Source organism: Macaca thibetana, chromosome 3, assembly GCF_024542745.1.
Source record: "Macaca thibetana thibetana isolate TM-01 chromosome 3, ASM2454274v1, whole genome shotgun sequence".
Taxonomy (NCBI): Eukaryota; Metazoa; Chordata; class Mammalia; order Primates; family Cercopithecidae; genus Macaca; species Macaca thibetana.
In genome coordinates, this window is record NC_065580.1 from 166,600,230 (window position 1) to 166,621,315 (window position 21,086).

Below are 21,086 nucleotides of genomic sequence, written 5' to 3' on the forward strand. Positions count from 1 at the left end.
AAGTAGCTAGGACTAGAAGCACACACCCCCAAAAAATTATCGTTTTTCTTGCAAAGAGAACATGCAGACAGATCACTCGAGAAACAAATTACACTTACATACAAGTGATAGGTCAGCCTACTCATTCAAGTCTGGGTGGAGGTGGAGGGTCATTTGTTGTTCAAACCTAGCTGGTAGTGCAATGGCCCATTCCATAGCAGCAAGATGCAGCAATTCTCATCAAGAGTAAAATTTTCTATATTCTTTTTTAATTTAGAAGACTTTTCATCTTTCGTGTTTATTCCAGCTATTAATATAGCTGCCAACAGCAGGTGGAGTTAGTGGGAAATTTGAGAATTACTGGCTAGGTGCACGTGAAGTATGGGCGTGAAATTTGGACTGCCACAAAGCCACAGATAAAGGATAATCTTAATGCTCTTGCTACAGTGATTTGGCCATGTCTTGTATTGTTTAAATCTACAACTATTTTTTATTATTCAGTAATGTTTTTCTTCTTTAAATTTTGTAGATAGAAGAAAAGGAAAATAAGCCAAAAATAAAAGCTGATTTTTTAATGGAAAAAAAAAGTTGGCTTCTGAATTTCTACCACTAAATCCAGTTGATGATGACTGCATGAATGTGTACAACACTTTAATGATATTTATTATTCAAATGAGAGTAGGTGATATCATTGACCACATGAAAAGTAAAAGACATAGTTTTACTGAAGAGTTACTGAAGATATATCAGTATCTACTTCAAAAGACAGAAAAATGTTTAAGAAGGCCAAGTCCTAAGATGATTATTTACTATTAACAGTTGCAAAAAGTGTGTCAATACATCACCCTTATACAGACATTTTCATTTAGGTCAAATAACTGTTTTAAGTCATTTTCACTCATGTTAAATTATACATTTTCTTGTGCATGTACAGAAAATAATTGAACCAATAGTTAATGATATGCCCCTCCAGTAGCAGGAAAAACAAATTACTAAGGATTAAATGAATTCAGTTTTATATTAGAACTGTCAAATGCTTCAAACAGAAAATAAATTAATTCCAAAAATGTTTTGATTTCTTCACCTAGCCCCCCCCAAAACAAACGAGTAAAGCTATAAAAAGTTCATAATGTTCCGTTTGATAAAGTTAATGTAAAGTTACTTTAAAAGTTAAATATTGAAGATATCATTATTTGTTGTATCCATAATGATAAAAAGTACACATTTTGTTAAGGACATCATGGTAAAGAAAGTAAGAGTCCTGTGGAGAAGACGCACAGCTTTAGTTGTGGTGAATACATAACTCACTTTATATCTGAGTCAGTTTCAATCTCTATCAATAAAAGTAGAAGATGTAATTTGAAAAATTTTAAAACACTTTGTATATATCCTAAATTGTACTGGCAATCAATACTTTTCCATACCTCATCAATCACCATGTTCACATTTTTCTGCTGTATTATATTTGAGCTCCTGTTTCATTTACTTTTAAGTAATAATTTGTATTGTTTTATATAGAAAAGCATATGAAAGGAATTTTCTTATGTTTATCAATATTTTTTACACATCGTAGGCTGCTTCTACACTCTATATTGCTACTTTACTCAAGAACATTGCCGGTGTGAGCCAAGGCCTAAAGTAAAGAAAATACAAAATATGATTCTCCAACTCCCAGTGCGAGTGACACAAAAGATCGGTGATTTCTGCATTTTCAACTGAGGTACTGGGTTCATCTCACTAGGGAGTGCCGGACAATCGGTGCTGGTCAGCTGCTGCAGCCTGACCAGCGAGAGCTGAAGCAGGGCGAGGCATCGCCTCACCTGGGAAGCGCAAGGGGGAAGGGAATCCCTTTTCCTAGCCAGGGGAACTGAGACACACAACACCTGGAAAATCGGGTACGTCCCACCCTAATACTGCGCTTTAAGCAAACGGGCACAACAGGAGAGTATATCCCACACCTGGCCGGGAGGGTCCCACGCCCACGGAGCCTCTCTCATTGTTAGCACAGCAGTCTGCGATATCGTGGCAAGGCAGCAGCAAGGCTGGGGGAGGGGCGCCCGCCATTGCTGAGGCTTAAGTAGGTAAACAAAGCCGCTGGGAAGCTCGAACTGGGTGGAGCTCACAGCAGCTCAAAGAAACCTGCCTGTCTCTGTAGACTCCACCTCTGGGGACAGGGCACAGCTAAACAACAACAAAAGCAGCAGAAACCTCTGCAGACGCAAACGACTCTGTCTGACAGCTTTGAAGAGAGCAGTGGATCTCCCAACACGGAGGTTGAGATCTGAGAACGGACAGACTGCCTGCTCAAGTGGGTCCCTGATCCCTGAGTAGCCAAACTGGGACAGACATCCCCCACTAGGGGCAGTCTGACACCCCACACCTCACAGGGTGGAGTACGCCCCTGAGAGGAAGCCTCCAAAGCAAGAATCAGACAGGTATACTCGCTGTTCAGCAATATTCTATCTTCTGCAGCCTCTGCTGCTGATACTCAGGCAAACAGGGTCTGGAGTGGACCTCAAGCAATCTCCAACAGACCTACAGCTGAGGGTCCTGACTGTTAGAAGGAAAACTATCAAATAGGAACGACACCTACACCAAAACCCCATCAGTACGTCACCATCATCAAAGACCAGAGGCAGATAAAACCACAAAGATGGGGAAAAAGCAAGGCAGAAAAGCTGGAAATTCAAAAAATAAGAGCGCATCTCCCCCGGCAAAGGAGCGCAGCTTATCGCCAGCAACGGATCAAAGCTGGACGGAGAATGACTTTGACGAGATGAGAGAAGAAGGCTTCAGTCCATCAAATTTCTCAGAGCTAAAGGAGGAATTACGTACCCAGCGCAAAGAAACTAAAAATCTTGAAAAAAAAAGTGGAAGAATTGATAGCTAGAGTAATTAATGCAGAAAAGGTCATAAATGAAATGAAAGAGATGAAAACCATGACACGAGAAATATGTGATAAATGCACAAGCTTCAGTAACCAACTCGATCAGCTGGAAGAAAGAGTATCAGCGATTGAGGATCAAATGAATGAAATGAAGCGAGAAGAGAAACCAAAAGAAAAAAGAAGAAAAAGAAATGAACAAAGCCTGCAAGAAGTATGGGATTACGTAAAAAGACCAAATCTACGTCTGATTGGGGTGCCTGAAAGTGAGGGGGAAAATGGAACCAAGCTGGAAAACACTCTGCAGGATATCATCCAGGAGAACTTCCCCAACCTAGTAGGGCAGGCCAACATTCAAATCCAGGAAATACAGAGAACGCCACAAAGATACTCCTCGAGAAGAGCAACTCCAAGACACATAATTGCCAGATTCACCAAAGTTGAAATGAAGAAAAAAAATCTTAAGGGCAGTCAGAGAGAAAGGTCGGGTTACCCACAAAGGGAAGCCCATCAGACTAACAGCAGATCTCTCGGCAGAAACTCTACAAGCCAGAAGAGAGTGGGGGCCAATATTCAACATTCTTAAAGAAAAGAATTTTCAACCCAGAATTTCATATCCAGCCAAACTAAGTTTCATAAGTGAAGGAGAAATAAAATCCTTTACAGATAAGCAAATGCTTAGAGATTTTGTCACCACTAGGCCTGCCTTACAAGAGACCCTGAAGGAAGCACTAAACATGGAAAGGAACAACCGGTACCAGCCATTGCAAAAACATGCCAAAATGTAAAGACCATCGAAGCTAGGAAGAAACTGCAAACTAACGAGCAAAATAACCAGTTAATATCACAATGGCAGGATCAAGTTCACACATAACAATATTAACCTTAAATGTAAATGGACTAAATGGTCCAATTAAAAGACACAGACTGGCAAACTGGATAAAGAGTCAAGACACATCAATCTGCTGTATTCAGGAGACCCATCTCACATGCAGAGACATACATAGGCTCAAAATAAAGGGATAGAGGAAGATTTACCAAGCAAATGGAGAACAAAAAAAAGCAGGGGTTGCAATACTAGTCTCTGATAAAACAGACTATAAACCATCAAAGATCAAAAGAGACAAAGAAGGCCATTACATAATGGTAAAAGGATCAATTCAACAGGAAGAGATAACTATCCTAAATATATATGCACCCAATACAGGAGCACCCAGATTTATAAAGCAAGTCCTTAGAGACTTACAAAGAGACTTAGACTCCCATACAATAATAATGGGAGACTTCAACACTCCACTGTCAACATTAATCAGATCAACGAGACAGAAAGTTAACAAGGATATCCAGGAATTGAACTCATCTCTGCACCAAGCAGACCTAATAGACATCTATAGAACTCTCCACCCCAAATCAACAGAATATACTTTCTTCTCAGCACCACATCGCACTTATTCCAAAATTGACCACGTAATTGGAAGTAAAGCACTCCTCAGCAAATGTACAAGAACAGAAATTATAACAAACTGTCTCTCAGACCACAGTGCAATCAAACTAGAACTCAGGACTAAGAAATTCAATCAAAACTGCTCAACTACATGGAAGCTGAACAACTTGCTCCTGAATGACTACTGGGTACATAACGAAATGAAGGCAGAAATAAAGATGTTCTTTGAAACCAATGAGAACAAAGATACAACATACCAGAATCTCTGGGATGCATTTAAAGCAGTGTGTAGAGGGAAATTTATAGCACTAAATGCCCACAAGAGAAAGCTGGAAAGATATAAAATTGACACTCTAACAACACAATTAAAAGAACTAGAGAAGCAAGAGCAAACACATTCGAAAGCTAGTAGAAGGCAAGAAATAACTAAGATCAGAGCAGAACTGAAGGAGATAGAGACACAAAAAACCCTCCAAAAAATCAATGAATTCAGGAGTTGGTTTTTTGAAAAGATCAACAAAGTTGACAGACCGCTAGCAAGACTAATAAAGAAGAAAAGAGAGACGAATCAAATCGACGCAATAAAAAATGATAAAGGGGATATCACCACCGACCCCACAGAAATACAAACTACCATCAGAGAATAATATAAACACCTCTACGCAAATAAACTGGAAAATCTAGAAGAAATGGATAATTTCCTGGACACTTACACTCTTCCAAGACTAAACCAGGAAGAAGTTGAATCCCTGAATAGACCAATAGCAGGCTCTGAAATTGAGGTAATAATTAACAGCCTGCCAACCAAAAAAAGTCCAGGACCAGATGGATTCACAGCTGAATTCTACCAGAGGTACAAGGAGGAGCTGGTACCATTCCTTCTGAAACTATTCCAATCAATAGAAAAAGAGGGAATCCTCCCTAACTCATTTTATGAGGCCAACATCATCCTGATAGCAAAGCCTGGCAGAGACACAACAAAAAAAGAGAATTTTAGACCAATATCCCTGATGAACATCGATGCAAAAATCCTCGATAAAATACTGGCAAACCGGATTCAGCAGCACATCAAAAAGCTTATCCACCATGATCAAGTGGGCTTCATCCCTGGGATGCAAGGCTGGTTCAACATTCGCAAATCAATAAACATAATCCAGCATATAAACAGAACCAAAGACAAGAACCACATGATTATCTCAATAGAAAAAGAAAAGGCATTTGACAAAATTCAACAGCCCTTCATACTAAAAACGCTCAATAAATTCGGTATTGATGGAACGTACCTCAAAATAATAAGAGCTATTTATGACAAACCCACAGCCAATATTATACTGAATGGGCAAAAACTGGAAAAATTCCCTTTGAAAACTGGCACAAGACAGGGATGCCCTCTCTCACCACTCCTATTCATCATAGTGTTGGAAGTTCTGGCTATGGCAATCAGGCAAGAGAAAGAAATCAAGGCTATTCAGTTAGGAAAAGAAGAAGTCAAACTGTCCCTCTTTGCAGATGACATGATTGTATATTTAGAAAATCCCATTGTCTCAGCCCAAAATCTCCTTAAGCTGATAAGCAACTTCAGCAAAGTCTCAGGATACAAAATTAATGTGCAAAAATCACAAGCATTCTTATACACCGGTAACAGACAAACAGAGAGCCAAATCATGAATGAACTTCCATTCACAATTGCTTCAAAGAGAATAAAATACCTAAGAATCCAACTCACAAGGGATGTAAAGGACCTCTTCAAGGAGAACTACAAACCACTGCTCAGTGAAATAAAAGAGGTCACAAACAAATGGAAGAACATACCATGCTCATGGATAGGAAGAATCAATATCATGAAAATGGCCATACTGCCCAAGGTTATTTATAGATTCAATGCCATCCCCATCAAGCTACCAATGAGTTTCTTCACAGAATTGGAAAAAAACTACTTTAAAGTTCATATGGAACCAAAACAGGGCCCGCATCTCCAAGACAATCCTAAGTCAAAAGAACAAAGCTGGAGGCATCACGCTACCTGACTTCAAACTATACTACAAGGCTACAGTAATCAAAACAGCATGGTACTGGTACCAAAACAGAGATATAGACCAATGGAACAGAACAGAGTCCTCAGAAATAATACCACACATCTATAGCCATCTGATCTTTGACAAACCTGACCAAAACAAGAAATGGGGAAAGGATTCCCTATTTAATAAATGGTGCTGGGAAAATCGGCTAGCCATAAGTAGAAAGCTGAAACTGGATCCTTTCCTTACTCCTTATACGAAAATTAATTCAAGATGGATTAGAGACTTAAATGTTAGACCTAATACCATAAAAACCCTAGAAGAAAACCTAGGTAGTACCATTCAGGACACAGGCATGGGCAAAGACTTCATGTCTAAAACACCAAAAGCAACGGCAACAAAAGCCAAAATTGACAAATGGGATCTAATTAAACTAAAGAGCTTCTGCACAGCAAAAGAAACTACCATCAGAGTGAACAGGCAACCTACAGAATGGGGAGAAAATTTTTGCAATCTACTCATCTGACAAAGGGCTAATATCCAGAACCTATAAAGAACTCAAACAAATTTACAAGAAAAAAACAAACAACCCCATCAAAAAGTGGGCAGAGGATATGAACAGACATTTCTCAAAAGAAGACATTCATACACCCAACAGACACATGAAAAAATGCTCATCATCACTGGCCATCAGAGAAATGCAAATCAAAACCACAATGAGATACCATCTCACACCAGTTAGAATGGCAATCATTAAAAAGTCAGGAAACAACAGATGCTGGTGAGGATGTGGAGAAATAGGAACACTTTTACACTGTTGGTGGGATTGTAAACTAGTTCAACCATTATGGAAAACAGTATGGTGATTCCTCAAGGATCTAGAAGTAGATGTACCATATGACCCAGCCATCCCATTACTGGGTATATACCCAAAGGATTATAAATCATGCTGCTATAAAGACACATGCACACGTATGTTTATTCTATTCACAATAGCAAAGACTTGGAATCAACCCAAATGTCCATCAGTGACAGACTGGATTAAGAAAATGTGGCACATATACACCATGGAATACTATGCAGCCATAAAAAAGGATGAGTTTGTGTCCTTTGTAGGGACATGGATGCAGCTGGAAACCATCATTCTTAGCAAACTATCACAAGAACAGAAAACCAAACACTGCATGTTCTCACTCATAGGTGGGAACTGAACAATGAGATCACTTGGACTCGGGAAGGGGAACATCATACACTGGGGCCTATCACGGGGAGGGGGGAGGGGGAGGGATTGCATTGGGAGTTCTACCTGATGTAATGGACGAGTTGACGGGTGCTGACTAGTTGATGGGTGCAGCACACCAACATGGCACAATTATACATATGTAACAAACCTGCATGTTATGCACATGTACCCTAGAAATTAAAGTATAATAATAATAATAATAATAATAATAATAATAAAAGAACATTGCCATGAATTTACTCTGATTGGTTTTATTCTCCTTCAGTCCAACCTCACCAAAATGGGACTCTGGTTTACATTATTAGTGAGATGTCACAAGAGTCTGCAATTTCACCATTCTTGTTCATAATGTTTGGTATTATTGAAGGCAGCACTTTATATCTATCATCTTGGATCCTAAATCTGAAAAAACTAAGTTATACTCACTATAATAATTAAAATGTTAAGATATGTCATAGCACTCAGAATTCCTAACATTTTCTTCCTGAGGTGCCATCGAATATTTTTCTATTACTCTAGTATCTGTTATAATAGTTAAAATGTTATTTAAATAAATTAATTCACCTTCTTTGGAGCTCTTCTCCTAAACTCTAAATTTATTTGTATTTTCATTCTTTATTACTGACACTACTCATGAGGCTAAACAAATAAATCCAATAGTGGATTATATCTATTTAGATGAATAGTAATTTTGTAGTATTTCTGTAGTACTAGAAATACTAAGTATTCCTTGGTTAAACTAGGAGTTGTATTTTTTTAATAAAAAGAAAAGAAAAAACAGAAAAGAATAACAAAACAAGATTCATTCAAGAGATCATATTCTACCAGATCTTTGTTCTATAAGCCTTGGCCAGTTTTAAACCCTTTTAGAGTCTCCATTCCCCCATGCGTGTAAAGGTCTATAGTATATAATATTTGTCTTTTCATAGGGATAAGTATTAAATGAAAATCTGTTACCTGATACGTCTTTCGCTTTCTTGTGTGGTATACACTCACCTATGACCACAGGCATAGCAATGCAAACCATTTTATGTTGGCTTCAACCACCCAACCACCTTTATGTAGACAACATCTGCCCTCAATCATATGCAACACCACTTTTACTGTACCCGGGCTTCTCCCAGGTCACAACTAGGAAAACAGAAGGAGACCACTGTGATTCTTCCCTTGCATAATTATAAGGTTCCTGAAAATTACACATCTTGGATATTGTTCAGCCAATGGGAGAAAGAAGTGGATGGATAAATGTTTTTCCACGTTGATCTGATCCTGTGGTGGACAATTCCAAGTCATTCTACATGCTCCTAAAAGGTCCTTACAAGATTGAGCCAAGTTGCTCTTCATAAAGTAAACTCAAAAATGCACCCTTTCTTTAGATTTTCCTCTTTGATTCTTTCATCTTTCATAGTGTCTCCTACTTGCTTCCTGGGATCTTGTGCTACATAAACTGTTTGAACCCAAATCTTTGACATTAGCTCTGTTCTGGGGAGAGGAGGATCCACGTAAGACTAATGGATATAAATGCGTGTTCAACATGGCTTAGGTGTGTTGCCGTTAGCTTGATTGGGGTTGAGCCTTGAGGACGCATCAGTAGGTTACCCAAGCCTCCTGGACCCAATCATTCCCACTTAAGATCACTGGTGAACGATCCTTACTCTCCTTACCAGTGGGAGGTAGGAACCTTGGCACTTATGCCTGCTAACAAAGAGCAAAGTGTCTGTCCTAGCAGTTGTTTAAGCTTCACTTTTCTCTTGGTTGAAAATCCACATTCAGATACTAGACTTTAAGTAACCTTTAGTATAAGCATACAGTTTACCTTATAAATTACATCCTAGTCTTGTTGTCTACATTTCTAGTTTATTCATCAAATCTGCTTTCCTATATCAGCAGAAATGCATGTCCTTCATTCTTAGACAACTCTCACTGCTGTTGAGACAAGTCTGCAGATGCAAACTATGGTCTTCCAGAAATGATTACTCTTAATAGACAACATACCTAATTTCAAGAGAAATGATCTCAAATCTGTCACATTATATGTGCCCCAAATCCAGTTACACAGTCATATTGATTTTTACTTAAATCTCCAAAATTCTTGAATGCAAAAATGTAAGCAAAATAGTAATAATAAAATAATAACAATGTGAACAATATATTTGGGTGCCAGATTACATAAATTTATTAGATTAAAATTTCCATTTTCAACAGTTTTTGGATGAAAATCAGATAGCATATATTCGATCAATGGTAAAGATATTAGAACTTAATATTAGGTTACTTATTAATTTCACAGTCTGCCAGAAGTTGGTGATGCAAGAAGCTGGTGGAAGAAGAATAAAAGGATATTGGGAACTGGCAAGAATGAAAACAATGGCTGCATTCAGTAGAGACTTTGATCCCAATACTCAAAAGGATCTAGAAATTTAGCAGGTGAATTGATAGAAGCGAGATCCACAGATTGGTCTATAACAAGAAGACTGCCAGGCTCTAGAAGCTAAGTAGTTTGGGTAGCAGAATCTGGATCCATAACTCAGGGAAGGAAAACCACAACCTCCATATTTCAGGAATCTGAAGCCACTGGATCCACTTCCCAGCGAGTAGCAGCTCCTAGATCCATAGCCCTGGGAGTGACAGCTGCTGGACCCAAAGCCTAGAGATCTGCTGCAAGTCGTCTGGCAGGGACTGCAGAGCATGGAGGTCCTGCGGCGGTAGCAGGATTTCCGGCAGCTGGTGGGCTCCCAGCAGGTCTTCTGACAGTTCCTGTAGAGAGAGGAGCCCAGCTGGCAGATGCTGGGAGAGCAGAGTGCAGTGCTGTAGGGGTTGCAGCCTGGGTAGTGCAGGTAGCCCCCAAAGGAGCGGGAGGAGAAGTTTCCAGAGCAGCAGTTGTAGGACATGCTGATGAGATGTGAGTTCAGTTGAGTGTACCCGGGAAGATTCTGAGTTTTAATGTTGCATCCTGGACAAGGGCATTTATATCCTCTCAGCAATAGGTGTGGTGCCCAACAGAGTCATCCTTTACATATTTGTGGTCCCTCATTTACATATATGTAACTCCATAATCTTGTCTGTAATTGCATTTGAATACTTTTCCATGTATTGTATTTATGGGTGCTATAATTTTGGTGTTACAGCACAAAGCCAATGAACTGCACTTATGTCAGAAATGCTATGACTGTTTTACGTTAATGTCTAGTTCATCATGACAAGGAAAGCTCTTCCTGTTTCTTTGGCACATGCTACCTGCCTCTTTTCCTGTGTACTCACATCTGGCTTTGCTAGTGGATGTTTTCCTCCTAAGAGTGGGGAAAGAGATACATTAGTTTTTTTCTGGTGCAATGGATTAGTTTCTACCTGGATGAGAACATTTGTGAAAATGATCTGTCTTGTCACCATTCATTGCTATACTCCAAAATTACTTTGTGGTTATTTTTTAGGGCAGTAAGAGAAAATTAATACATTAAGTACTACAGTTATAAAGTGTGTCTCATATCCAGTGAAGAAAGATCAAGAACAGGCAAACCAAAGAGATAGAAAGAAATGGCCAGAAACTGAAAGAAACCTTGCCATGTATTTAAAGACAAGATAACAAAAAGAAGTTTGACTGACACACAGTTACAGAGAAGATCAATTTGAGGTCCATCTCTATTCTGCCAAACAGCTAAATGCTTATCTGCTGAAGGGAGGAAACAAGTGAAAGAGAAACAAAAAGTTAATTCAGGAATTTCAGAATTTTTTCCCTATTGCATTCAAGCTGGCATGTGTCTTGTCTCAATGTCTTCATGAGCAAAAATTTTCAAAATTAGCAAATCTTATGAACTTTGATATATTTATCAGCTACTTTTATAATTATCCAGGGCTTCTACTTTCTTAGAATGTCTCTACCTTTCCATACTACTGGTTTTCAATGACTTTTTGCCACTTGTAGAACCAGGTACCATCCTACATTTTCCTATGAAAATGGGAAGTTTCTTTGTTCCCTAGTCCTCTTTTCCTCAGCATGGTAGATGAATGTTCCTCTCTTATTTTCTGTCTCTCTCTTCCTCTGACTCTCTTTCCCTCTATTTTTCTTTTTTTTCTTCTGTGCTTAAGTTTGATTTTATCTTTTGTTCTTTTCTTTTTTCACTTGTCATATTTTATGTTTTGTTCATTTGTTTGTTTGCCTCTGCTGAATTATAGATTCCATATTGAAAAATAAAAATTGGACAGCTTTGTCATATTCTTTGAGGATAGCCACTCTGTAAGTTTATTCACAAAATATTCTATGTTGAAATACAAGTAGTTAAATTATATTCAGGACCAAAGAAAGTATACTGTCATGGTTTTATTTTATAATAAAATATAATAAACTTACAACAATAATGTTAGAAATTTTCTCGATTAAAATGTGTGGCAATATTGAAAAGTAACTTAATATAGGCCTTCCAGAAGGAAGAAGAATGAAGAAAGAAGCAAATACGGCCAATTCAAGTATCTATTCCGTGAGTTACTTTCTATTTTTCAATAGCAGTTGATTTCTCCTTACCTTGTGCCTTAGAAAGTAGGTTTGGAAACTATTCCTTCCCCTTTCTTTTGTTTCAAACGTAACTCTTTAAAATAATCTTGAATACCAAACTTACGAGTTAAATGGGGAGCATGAATTTATTCAGGCGAAACTGAGGGATTTAGTGAATTTGTCTTCAGTTAATCCAGGTTCCTTATTCAAAAATCCTTTTCTGAACCAGTTATTGTGAAAAGAGGTGTTCTTCCCTTCTCTCTGCCTCTAAATCTCTAAAACTTTGTTCACATTAATTTCATAAAAGTTTAAGAAGAACTTGTAAATGCCACGACTTTGGACTCACTTAATCTTGGAGATCGTATTATTTGTTTTGTCTAATATGGAGCCTCATCATTGTTGTTTCTTTTTTTAACTGAATTACTTATCAACAATTAAAAATTGAGATCTTTCACATAAAATATATGGCTCAGGGATATACATCAAAAGCCTTCTGATCTTTTGACAGATGATTCTTTTCACTGGGCTATGAATAATGGCTTTGGATATTTGAGATATGTTTTCAACAGAGTCTCATCCATAGTTGAAAATTACAACTTTTGGCACCTACCTGCTTCTCTTTTCTAAAATACCAGTCAACTTGTCTCTAACATGCTGGAAAATCTTGTTTTCACTAACCGTCCAGGTTACAACCTCAATAAGCAAAAGCCAATACTTCTACATAAAGATTGAAAATAGAAAAAAAGAGTATGAGTCATATGTAATGTAGATAAAAAGTGTACCTTGCTTATCATAGGTATCTAAGCAAAAGAAAGAGGAGAGAATGGGGCAGAAACAATATTTGAAGAGAGTACAGTTGGGAATTTACCAATCTTGATAAAAGGCATCAACTCACATGTGAAATAATAGGAGAATGGTGTAGATCTAGTCTAACTAAGGTGGAGATGGCTGAAAAAATGGGTTTTAGCGGACATTACCTGGAGAGTGTCTGAATATAAGCTCCAAAACTAAACTCAAAAGGTTTTTTTATTGTTTCTTTAAATCATTGAACAACTGAAATAATTTTTTTGTTGTTTACCCTGATTGGCATACTCGAGATAAAATGTTCAGTTTAAATTTTTTACTATCCATCAAAAAATTGGTTTACTTTTTGTATTAGTCTATTCTCATACTGCTATAAACTACTACTTCTTTATAAATTAGCAGGTAATTTATAAAGAGGTTTAATTGATTCACAATTCTGCAGGCTGTACAGGACGCATGGCTGGGCAGGCCTCAGGAAACTTACAATCGTGGTGGAAAATGAAGGGGAAGCAGGCAGTCCTACGAGGCTGGAGCAGAAGGAAGAGAGTGAAGGGGGAAGTGCTACACATTTTTAAACAACCAGATCTCATGAGAACTCACTCACCAGCATGAGAACAGCAAAGGGGAAGTCCACACCCATGATCCAATCACCTCCCACCAGGCCTTCCCCAATATTGCGGATTACGATTTGACCTGAGATTTGGGCAGGGACACAAATCCAAACAGTATCACTTTTTAAAAAGTATAAACAAGATTCAATATTTACAGACATTCTGCATTTTTTCTCTTTCCAGAGTCTCCCCTGGGAGAGGTTGGGAGAGTTGTAAGATTTGGACATAGGTCTGGCCCAAGTGAAGGAGAAAGAAAAAGAGAAAGAAGTGCTTGAGACCTATGCAGGGGACAGTAGCTCTTTAAGGTCATTGAGGAAACCCTGAGTCAAAGCTGGCTGTCAAGTATCTTCCAGGAATCCCTATATCTCCACTGTGCTCAGTCTTTGCCTGGGAGCAGCCCAGAGAAAGCAAGCCTTCCCAAAAAGTGCAGTGTTAACTTTTAGAACACAGCAGGTAGGGTCATTGGGTATTTAAGCCTCCTGTAATTTAAGATCCGAGATGTGAATTCTCCAGGCTGCCACACATGTGAATGAGAATCTGTTAGGACCATGGACCTCATATTAGATGCATTGAATCTGAAATTCATTTATTTTTTCCCTCACATTTCAATGATGTTTATCTGCCACTTTGATTCTCTTCATAAGGCCCCGAATTGGTTTTCATTTGTGATTGTCTCAGTTCCATCCTTTGCTGTCACCACATCTCCAAATAATTGTCCAGGTTTCCTTCTGGTCATAGGCATCAATGTTATTCAATTTGTCTTGACTTATACTTTTTCTTCTACATTGGATGTGAGACACAGTGGGTAGTAGTATGCAATAGATGAAGGAAACTTTTGTAGAATGAGAAAGGATGGTGATAAGTAGGTTTAGTTTTTAGCAGGTTTCTCATTAAGGCCAAAGTTGTATCTCTAATCCAATGACAAAAAAAGACACGTAACTTTATCTCATTTCTCACTGTTTAGGGAAAACTATTGGCCCATAACAGCCAATAACAAGACACATGAAAATTATGCTAGGAGGAAAAGGAGGTGCCTTCCTAGACATAATAAAATAAGCATTAATACAAAACAGTCATAGCATTTCTGACGTAAGTGCAGTTCATTGACTTTGTGTTATAACACCAAAATTATAGCACCCATAAATACAACATGTGGAAAACTATTCAGATGCAATTACAGACAAGATTGCTCAGTTACACATATGTAAATGAGGGAGCACAAAAATGTGAAGGATGACTCTGTTGGGCACCACACCTATTGCTGAGAGAATATAAATGGCACTGTCCAGGATGCAACATTAAAACTCAGAATCTTCCCAGGGACACTCAGCTGAACTCACATCTCCCGTCAACATGTCCTACAACTGCTGCTCTGGAAGCTTCCCCGCCTGCTCCTGTGGGGGCTACCTGCGCTACCCAGGATCTTCCTGTGGCTCTTCCTACCCCAGTAACCTGGTCTACAGCACTGATCTCTGTTCTCCCAGCACCTGCCAGCTGGGTTCCTCTCTCTATAGGGGCTGTCAGGAGACCTGCTGGAGGCCCAACAGCTGTCAGACATCCTGTGTGGAGTTCAGCCCCTGCCAGACCTCCTGCTACTACCCCAAGACCCACATGCTCTGCAATTCTTGCCCGACTATGCACGTTGGATCTCGGAGTTTTGGATCCAATAGCTGCTGCTCCCCGAGCTGTGGATCCAGGAGCTGCTCCTCACTGGGTTGTGGATCCAATGGCTTCAGATATCTGAATTATAGAATCCATGTCTTCCCTTCCCAGAGTTATAGATCCAGATTCTGCTACCCATTTAGGAGGTGGTTCCATTCATCTTGTTATCAGCCATTCTGTAGATCTGGTTTCTACTGACTAATGTGACTGCTCAAACCCATTTGAGAAATGCGTATCTTTAGTATAAAGTCATCTATTAATTTCCTCTTTTGAGAAGTATTCTAATATTATTGATGACCAGGTCTACTTTACTTTCCAGTCTTCAAAAACTGGCTTGTATGTTAGTCCTGTCAAACTGCAGTTTGGATCAATGACTGATCTATAACTGGATCAATCTGGATCTATAACTCTGGGAAGGAAAGGCATGGATTCTATAATTCAGATATCTGAAGCCATTGGATCAATGAATGATCCAAACTGCATTATAGATACAATTTATAGTTTTGTATTTCTTTCCAAAAGAGATAAATGAAAAAGATTTTATTTTAATAAACTCTTCATTCTTCTGTCCAAACGTGTTAATATTATTTATTAGTAAAGCATTGACTAGGATGTGCATTGTCACTGCTTCTAGTAATGGGCTTTGCAATGCCCAGATTATGGTGTCTCTGCACTAATTTTGGTTGGGTTTTAGATATTTTCCTCCTCTTTAAGCAGGAGTTTCTGGGATTCTCACAGTTTCCAAGGATAGCCTTTCTCTTAAGTACCCTTGTTAGGATAGTTAAGATAGCCTTTGCTATCATTTTTGATGATAGCCTTTCATCAAAATCATCAAAAATGATTGTTTGGGTTGCATCCTGAAATAAAATTGGATAGGCTGTACTTACATTGTTCTGCTCTTTCACATCAAAGTGTTATGAAAAGTAAGTTACTGAGATAATATAAAAAGCATTGACTATCTTTGTTCACTCCTTGAATATGCCATGCATGTCTAAGGACAGAATGTATCAGAAAAGTTTGAAGAGTACATGAACAAAATTTTTATTTATATGATTAGGCCTGTTCATGAAGTGTATTAAAATGTAAGACCAACACATGGATGTAAATGTTTAGAAAAGAGCACCTATGAGCATAAGGTAATGACAGTGCAGCAGTATCACTTATTTTTAATTAGCTAAATCCCAGTACCCCAATTACTATTTTCAATCTGCTCAAATGATCTCCATTTGTTTAAAAAGGCAGGCAACAAACGTTGATGGGAAGGAAGTAGGCTCAGCAGGTGTTAGTCGTACCTGGGTTCTTTGCCAAAATATCTAATCTAATTGAAAACTCTGAAGCCTTTACTATCATCAAAAATGATTTTTTGTTGTATCTTGAAATAAAATTGGATAGGCTGTACTTATGCTGTTCTGCTTTCTTACATCCAAGTGTTATAAAAAGTAAAGTACTAAGGCAATATGATGGTAATGGGAGACATAATATTTATATAAAACAAGCAATGTTCAAGTATTTTCCTATTCTTTATTTTATAAGATCTTCGAACAGTCTCTGAAATTAGAAATAGAATGCAGAGTATTAGATACTTGGCAAAAAACCTTAGTCATAAGTATATCACAGTCATCTCATCATGTTCTCTTTACTTCCTCTTTTACTGCTAATGCAATAAAATATGAAATACAAAGAGAACTGTAGAGTTCATCGACTTCAACATCCTTATTCTACAGAGGTGGAAATGGAAACAGCAGCATTGGATAGAATTTTAAAATGTTGCTCAGCAAGTTATTGTAGAGCTGTGAGTAGAACTACTTTATTCCACCCAATTTATTTTATTGGATCTGTCCAGCTGTGACATTTTCTCTTGTCGCCTCACTTCCCTCATTTGCTCCCTATTTTCCTCTTCTTCTCTCCCTCCTCCTTCTCCTCCATCAATTTAGGAAATAGTCATGGTGCTTATATAGTTAGAGGAGAGAAATAAGGAACAATGAAAGAAAATGCATAGGAAAAATTATCAGTGATCGAGTTACAAAAATTAAAATGACAAATTGTGACATCCTCTATAAACTCAGTACTTTTAATAATTTCATTGATTTTTTAAATTTTAGTGATTCTAGTTAGTCCCATGCTCATAGTATTTACCCAAGAGTAATGATCAAGCCTTATGCTCCCCAAAACATAGGCAATGGCAAGGGTTTAATGAGGAGCACCTATAGCTTCTTGGCCAGGCTGAGGTCTTCTCTATTATTGTCTCCAAATTGCAGATGCAGGAATGGTCTTCTGGCTTTCAGAAATACACTCTAATCTTGGTTTCCTATTACTGCCATCGCAAATTACATTAAACTTACAGTTGTAAGCAATACAAATTTATTATCTTTTAATTCTATAGGTCAAAATCTGATGAATCTGATGACCTCACCGGGCTAAATCAAAGTATATTGGCAGGGCTGAGTTTCTTTCCAGAGGCTCTAAGGGAGAATCTATTTCCTTGCTTTTTATAGATTCTAGAGCAGAGGTCGTCAACCTCTGGGCCATGAACTGGTACTGGTCCATGGCATGTTAGGAACCAGGCAGCACAGCAGGAGGTGAGTGGCAGTTGAGCAATGGTTACTGTCTGAGCTCTATCTTCTGTCAGATCAGCGGCAGCATTAGATTCTCATCAGAGCACAAACCCTGTTGTGAACTGCACATGCAAGAGATCTTGGTTGCAGGTTCCTTATGAGAATCTAATGCCTGATGATCTGGCTTCCATCATCTGAATACGGGACCATCTAGGTGCAGAAAAACAAGCCCAGGTCTCCCACTGATTCTACATTATGGTGAGTTGTATTTGTGTTATTTCATGGTATATTACAATGTATTAATAATAGAAACAAAGTGCACAATAAATGGAATGTTCTTGAATCATTCCAAAACCATCCCTCCCCTCTCCTCCATTCTGTGGAAAAACTCTTTCAGGAAACCTGTCCCTGGTACCAAAAAGTTTGGAGATGGATGTTCTAGAGGCCACCTACATTTTTAGTTCATGGCCCCATTCCTCTGTCTCCAAAGACAGTAGTGGTGGGCCCAATCATTCTCATAGTGCATCACTTAGACCTACTTTTCTGCCTTTACCTCCCACTTCATACTTATAATTACATTGGGGTCGCCTGGTTACACAACATTACATTCCAGGAATAAAGCCTATTTGATCACTGTAAATTAACTTTTTGATATGCTATTGGATTCTGTTTGCTAATGTTTTGTTAAGTTTTTTTGTGTTTATTTTATTAGGAATATTGGACTGTAATTGTCTTTTCTGATTTTGTTTCTGCCATGTTTTATATCAGGCTGATGCTGACTTCATAGAATGAGTTAGGGAGGAGTCCCTCCTCTTCAAGTTTTGGGAATAGTTTCAATAGAATTGGGACCAGCTCTTGATTGTACATCTGGTAGAATTCAGCTGTAAATCCATCTGGTACTGAGCTTTTTTTTTTTTTTTTTTTTTTTTTTTTGGTTGGTTGGTTGGTTGGTAGTTTTTTTATTATTTATTCAATTTCAGAACTCAATATTCATCTCTCCAGAGTTTCAATTTCTTCCTGATTCAATAGAGGTATTTGTAATAGTCTCTGAGGATCTTTTGTGTCTGTGTGAGATTCATTGTAATGTCACCTTTTTCATTTCTGATCATGTTTATTTGAATCTTATCTCTTCTATTTTTTGTTAATCTAACTAGTGATCTATTGATTATCTTGTTTATCCTTCCCAAGAACCAGCTTTTTGTTTAATTGATTCTTTGTATCAATATTCAGGTCTCAATTTTTTTCCATGTGTGCTTTGATTTTGCTTGTTTCTTTTCTTCTGCTAGGTTTGTGATTAGTTTATTATTGTTTTCCTAGTTTCTCTGGGTGTGATGCTAAATCTTTAATTTGAGATCTTTATAACTTTTTGAGGTAGGCATTTTGCTCTATAAACTTTCCTGTGAACACTGCTTTTGCTGCATCCCAAAGATTTTGGTATGTTGTGTCTCCATTTTCATTCATTTCAAAGAATTTTTAAATTCTGCCTTGATTTCATTTTTTAACCCCTAAGTCATTCAGCTGTTTAATTGCAAGGCAATTGTGTGGTTTTGAGAGATAGTCTTCATGTTAATTTCCATTTTTATTACACTGTGGTCTGAGAGTATGGTGAAATGAGTTCTCTTTTTTTAATTTATTGAGACTTATTTTATGCCCAAGCATATGGTCAATCTTGCAATACGTTGTGTGTGCAGAAAAGAATAATACATATTCTGTAGTAGTTGGGTAGACTATTCTGTAGTAATCCAGGAAATGAAGAAATGAAGAAAGAGTTAACATCTTAAAAAGAAATAAGTCAGAGCTTCTTGAAATGAGAAACTCACTTAAGGAATTTTAAAACACCATTTAAAGCTTTATCAATAGACTGAGCCAAGCAGAAGAAATAATTTCAGAGCTTGAATATTGAACTCTCCTAGGTAGACAAAAATTTAAAAAGAAGAGTTTTTAAAAAATTGAAGTCTTTGAGAAATATGGGACTATGTAAAGTGACAAGTCCTATAAATTATTAGTATTCCTGAGAGAGAAGAAGAAAAAGTAAACAACCTGAAAAACATATTTGAGGGAATCAATTAATAAAATTTCCCTAATGTTGACTGAGAGATAGATATTGCGATACAAGAAATCCAGAGAACACCTGTAATTTGCACTACAAAATGAATGTCACCAAGGCATATAGTCACCAGACTGTCCAAGGCCAATACTAAACAAAATTTTTTAAAGGCAACCAGAGAAAAAAGTCAGATCATGTACAAAGAGAACTCCATCAGGCTAACAGTGGACTTTTCAGCAGAACCTTACAAGCGAGATTAGGGGCCTATTTTAAGCATTCTTAAAGACAAGAAATTCCAATCAAGGATTTTCTGTTAAGACAAACTAAGCTTCATAAGGAAAGGAGGAATGAAATCTTCCAGACAAGCAAACTCAAACGGAATTTATTACCACTAGAACAGCCTTACAAGACAGCTTAAAGGAGTTCTAAACGTTGGGGGGGGGGGGTAACTGCTGCCACAAACACATATTTAAGTACATAGCTTACAGACCCTATAAAACAACCACAGAATAGAGTATCAACAAAGCAGCCAGCTAACAGCTTCATGATAGGATAAAAACTTCACATATCAAAATTAACCTTGAATGTAAATGAATGGCCTAATGTGTCATTTGAATGGCACAGAATGGCAAATTGAATATAAAAAAGAATATTAATTTGCTGTGTTTAAGAGACCCCTCACACACACTATGACACCCCTAGGCCCAAAGTAAAGGGGTAGACAAAGATCTATCCCACAAAAGGAAAAGTTTCTTTCTGTTGATTTTCAACCTTGTCTTGGATCTCATTGAGCTTCCTTGCCATCCATGCTTTGAATTCTTTATCTATCAATTCTGAGTTTCCATTTTGGCTAAGGATCATTGCTGCAGAGCTAGTGTAATCCTTTCGTGGTGTCATTACAGATTTTTCATGGTGCCAGAATTCTTGTGCTAGTTTCTTCTCATCTGGAAACATTGGTACTTCTAATTATTGTAATTATTTATGTGGGGAGTAGTATTTTTTCTTTTTCTTTATTTCTCTGTTTTTCTCTCCCTTTCCCCTTCCTACCTCCTTAGGGGGTGCGACTGTAGAGAATGCTGGGTAGGGTTTTTGGCTTTGCTCCTACAGCCCTATGCACTCTGTTGGCATGTTTTATATTGGACTGTGTGGTTTGATTTGCACGTCAGTAGATGGCGCCGATGGAAAACAGCCAGTTGCAGCCCACGTGGCTAGGTATATAACCTGATCCTTGTTTACTGAGAGAAGCTCTCTGTTCCCTTAGCCAATGGGCTGATTTGTGGAGTGCACACTGGTTTGAGCTCCCTGCTCAGCTCCATGGGAGCAGCGGTCAAGATGGGCAGGTCCAGACTT

At 38.0% G+C, this 21,086-nt stretch overlaps 3 protein-coding genes across 3 annotated transcripts in view; 2 read left to right on the forward strand and 1 right to left on the reverse strand.

The window, feature by feature from the left end:
* The window catches only part of TIAM1 (TIAM Rac1 associated GEF 1), a 1,375,699-nt gene that overhangs the window by 1,246,928 nt on the left and 107,685 nt on the right, over positions 1-21,086 (forward strand). The gene's annotated exons all lie outside the window — the stretch shown is intronic.
* LOC126951703 (keratin-associated protein 13-4) lies at positions 9,721-11,938 on the reverse strand. Its single transcript, XM_050786068.1, has one exon. The coding sequence runs from the start codon at positions 10,457-10,459 to the stop codon at positions 9,989-9,991; it is 471 nt and encodes a 156-aa protein (XP_050642025.1). The 5' UTR covers positions 10,460-11,938; the 3' UTR covers positions 9,721-9,988.
* LOC126951701 (keratin-associated protein 13-3) lies at positions 14,405-15,706 on the forward strand. The gene has a single exon (XM_050786066.1). The coding sequence runs from the start codon at positions 14,826-14,828 to the stop codon at positions 15,330-15,332; it is 507 nt and encodes a 168-aa protein (XP_050642023.1). The 5' UTR covers positions 14,405-14,825; the 3' UTR covers positions 15,333-15,706.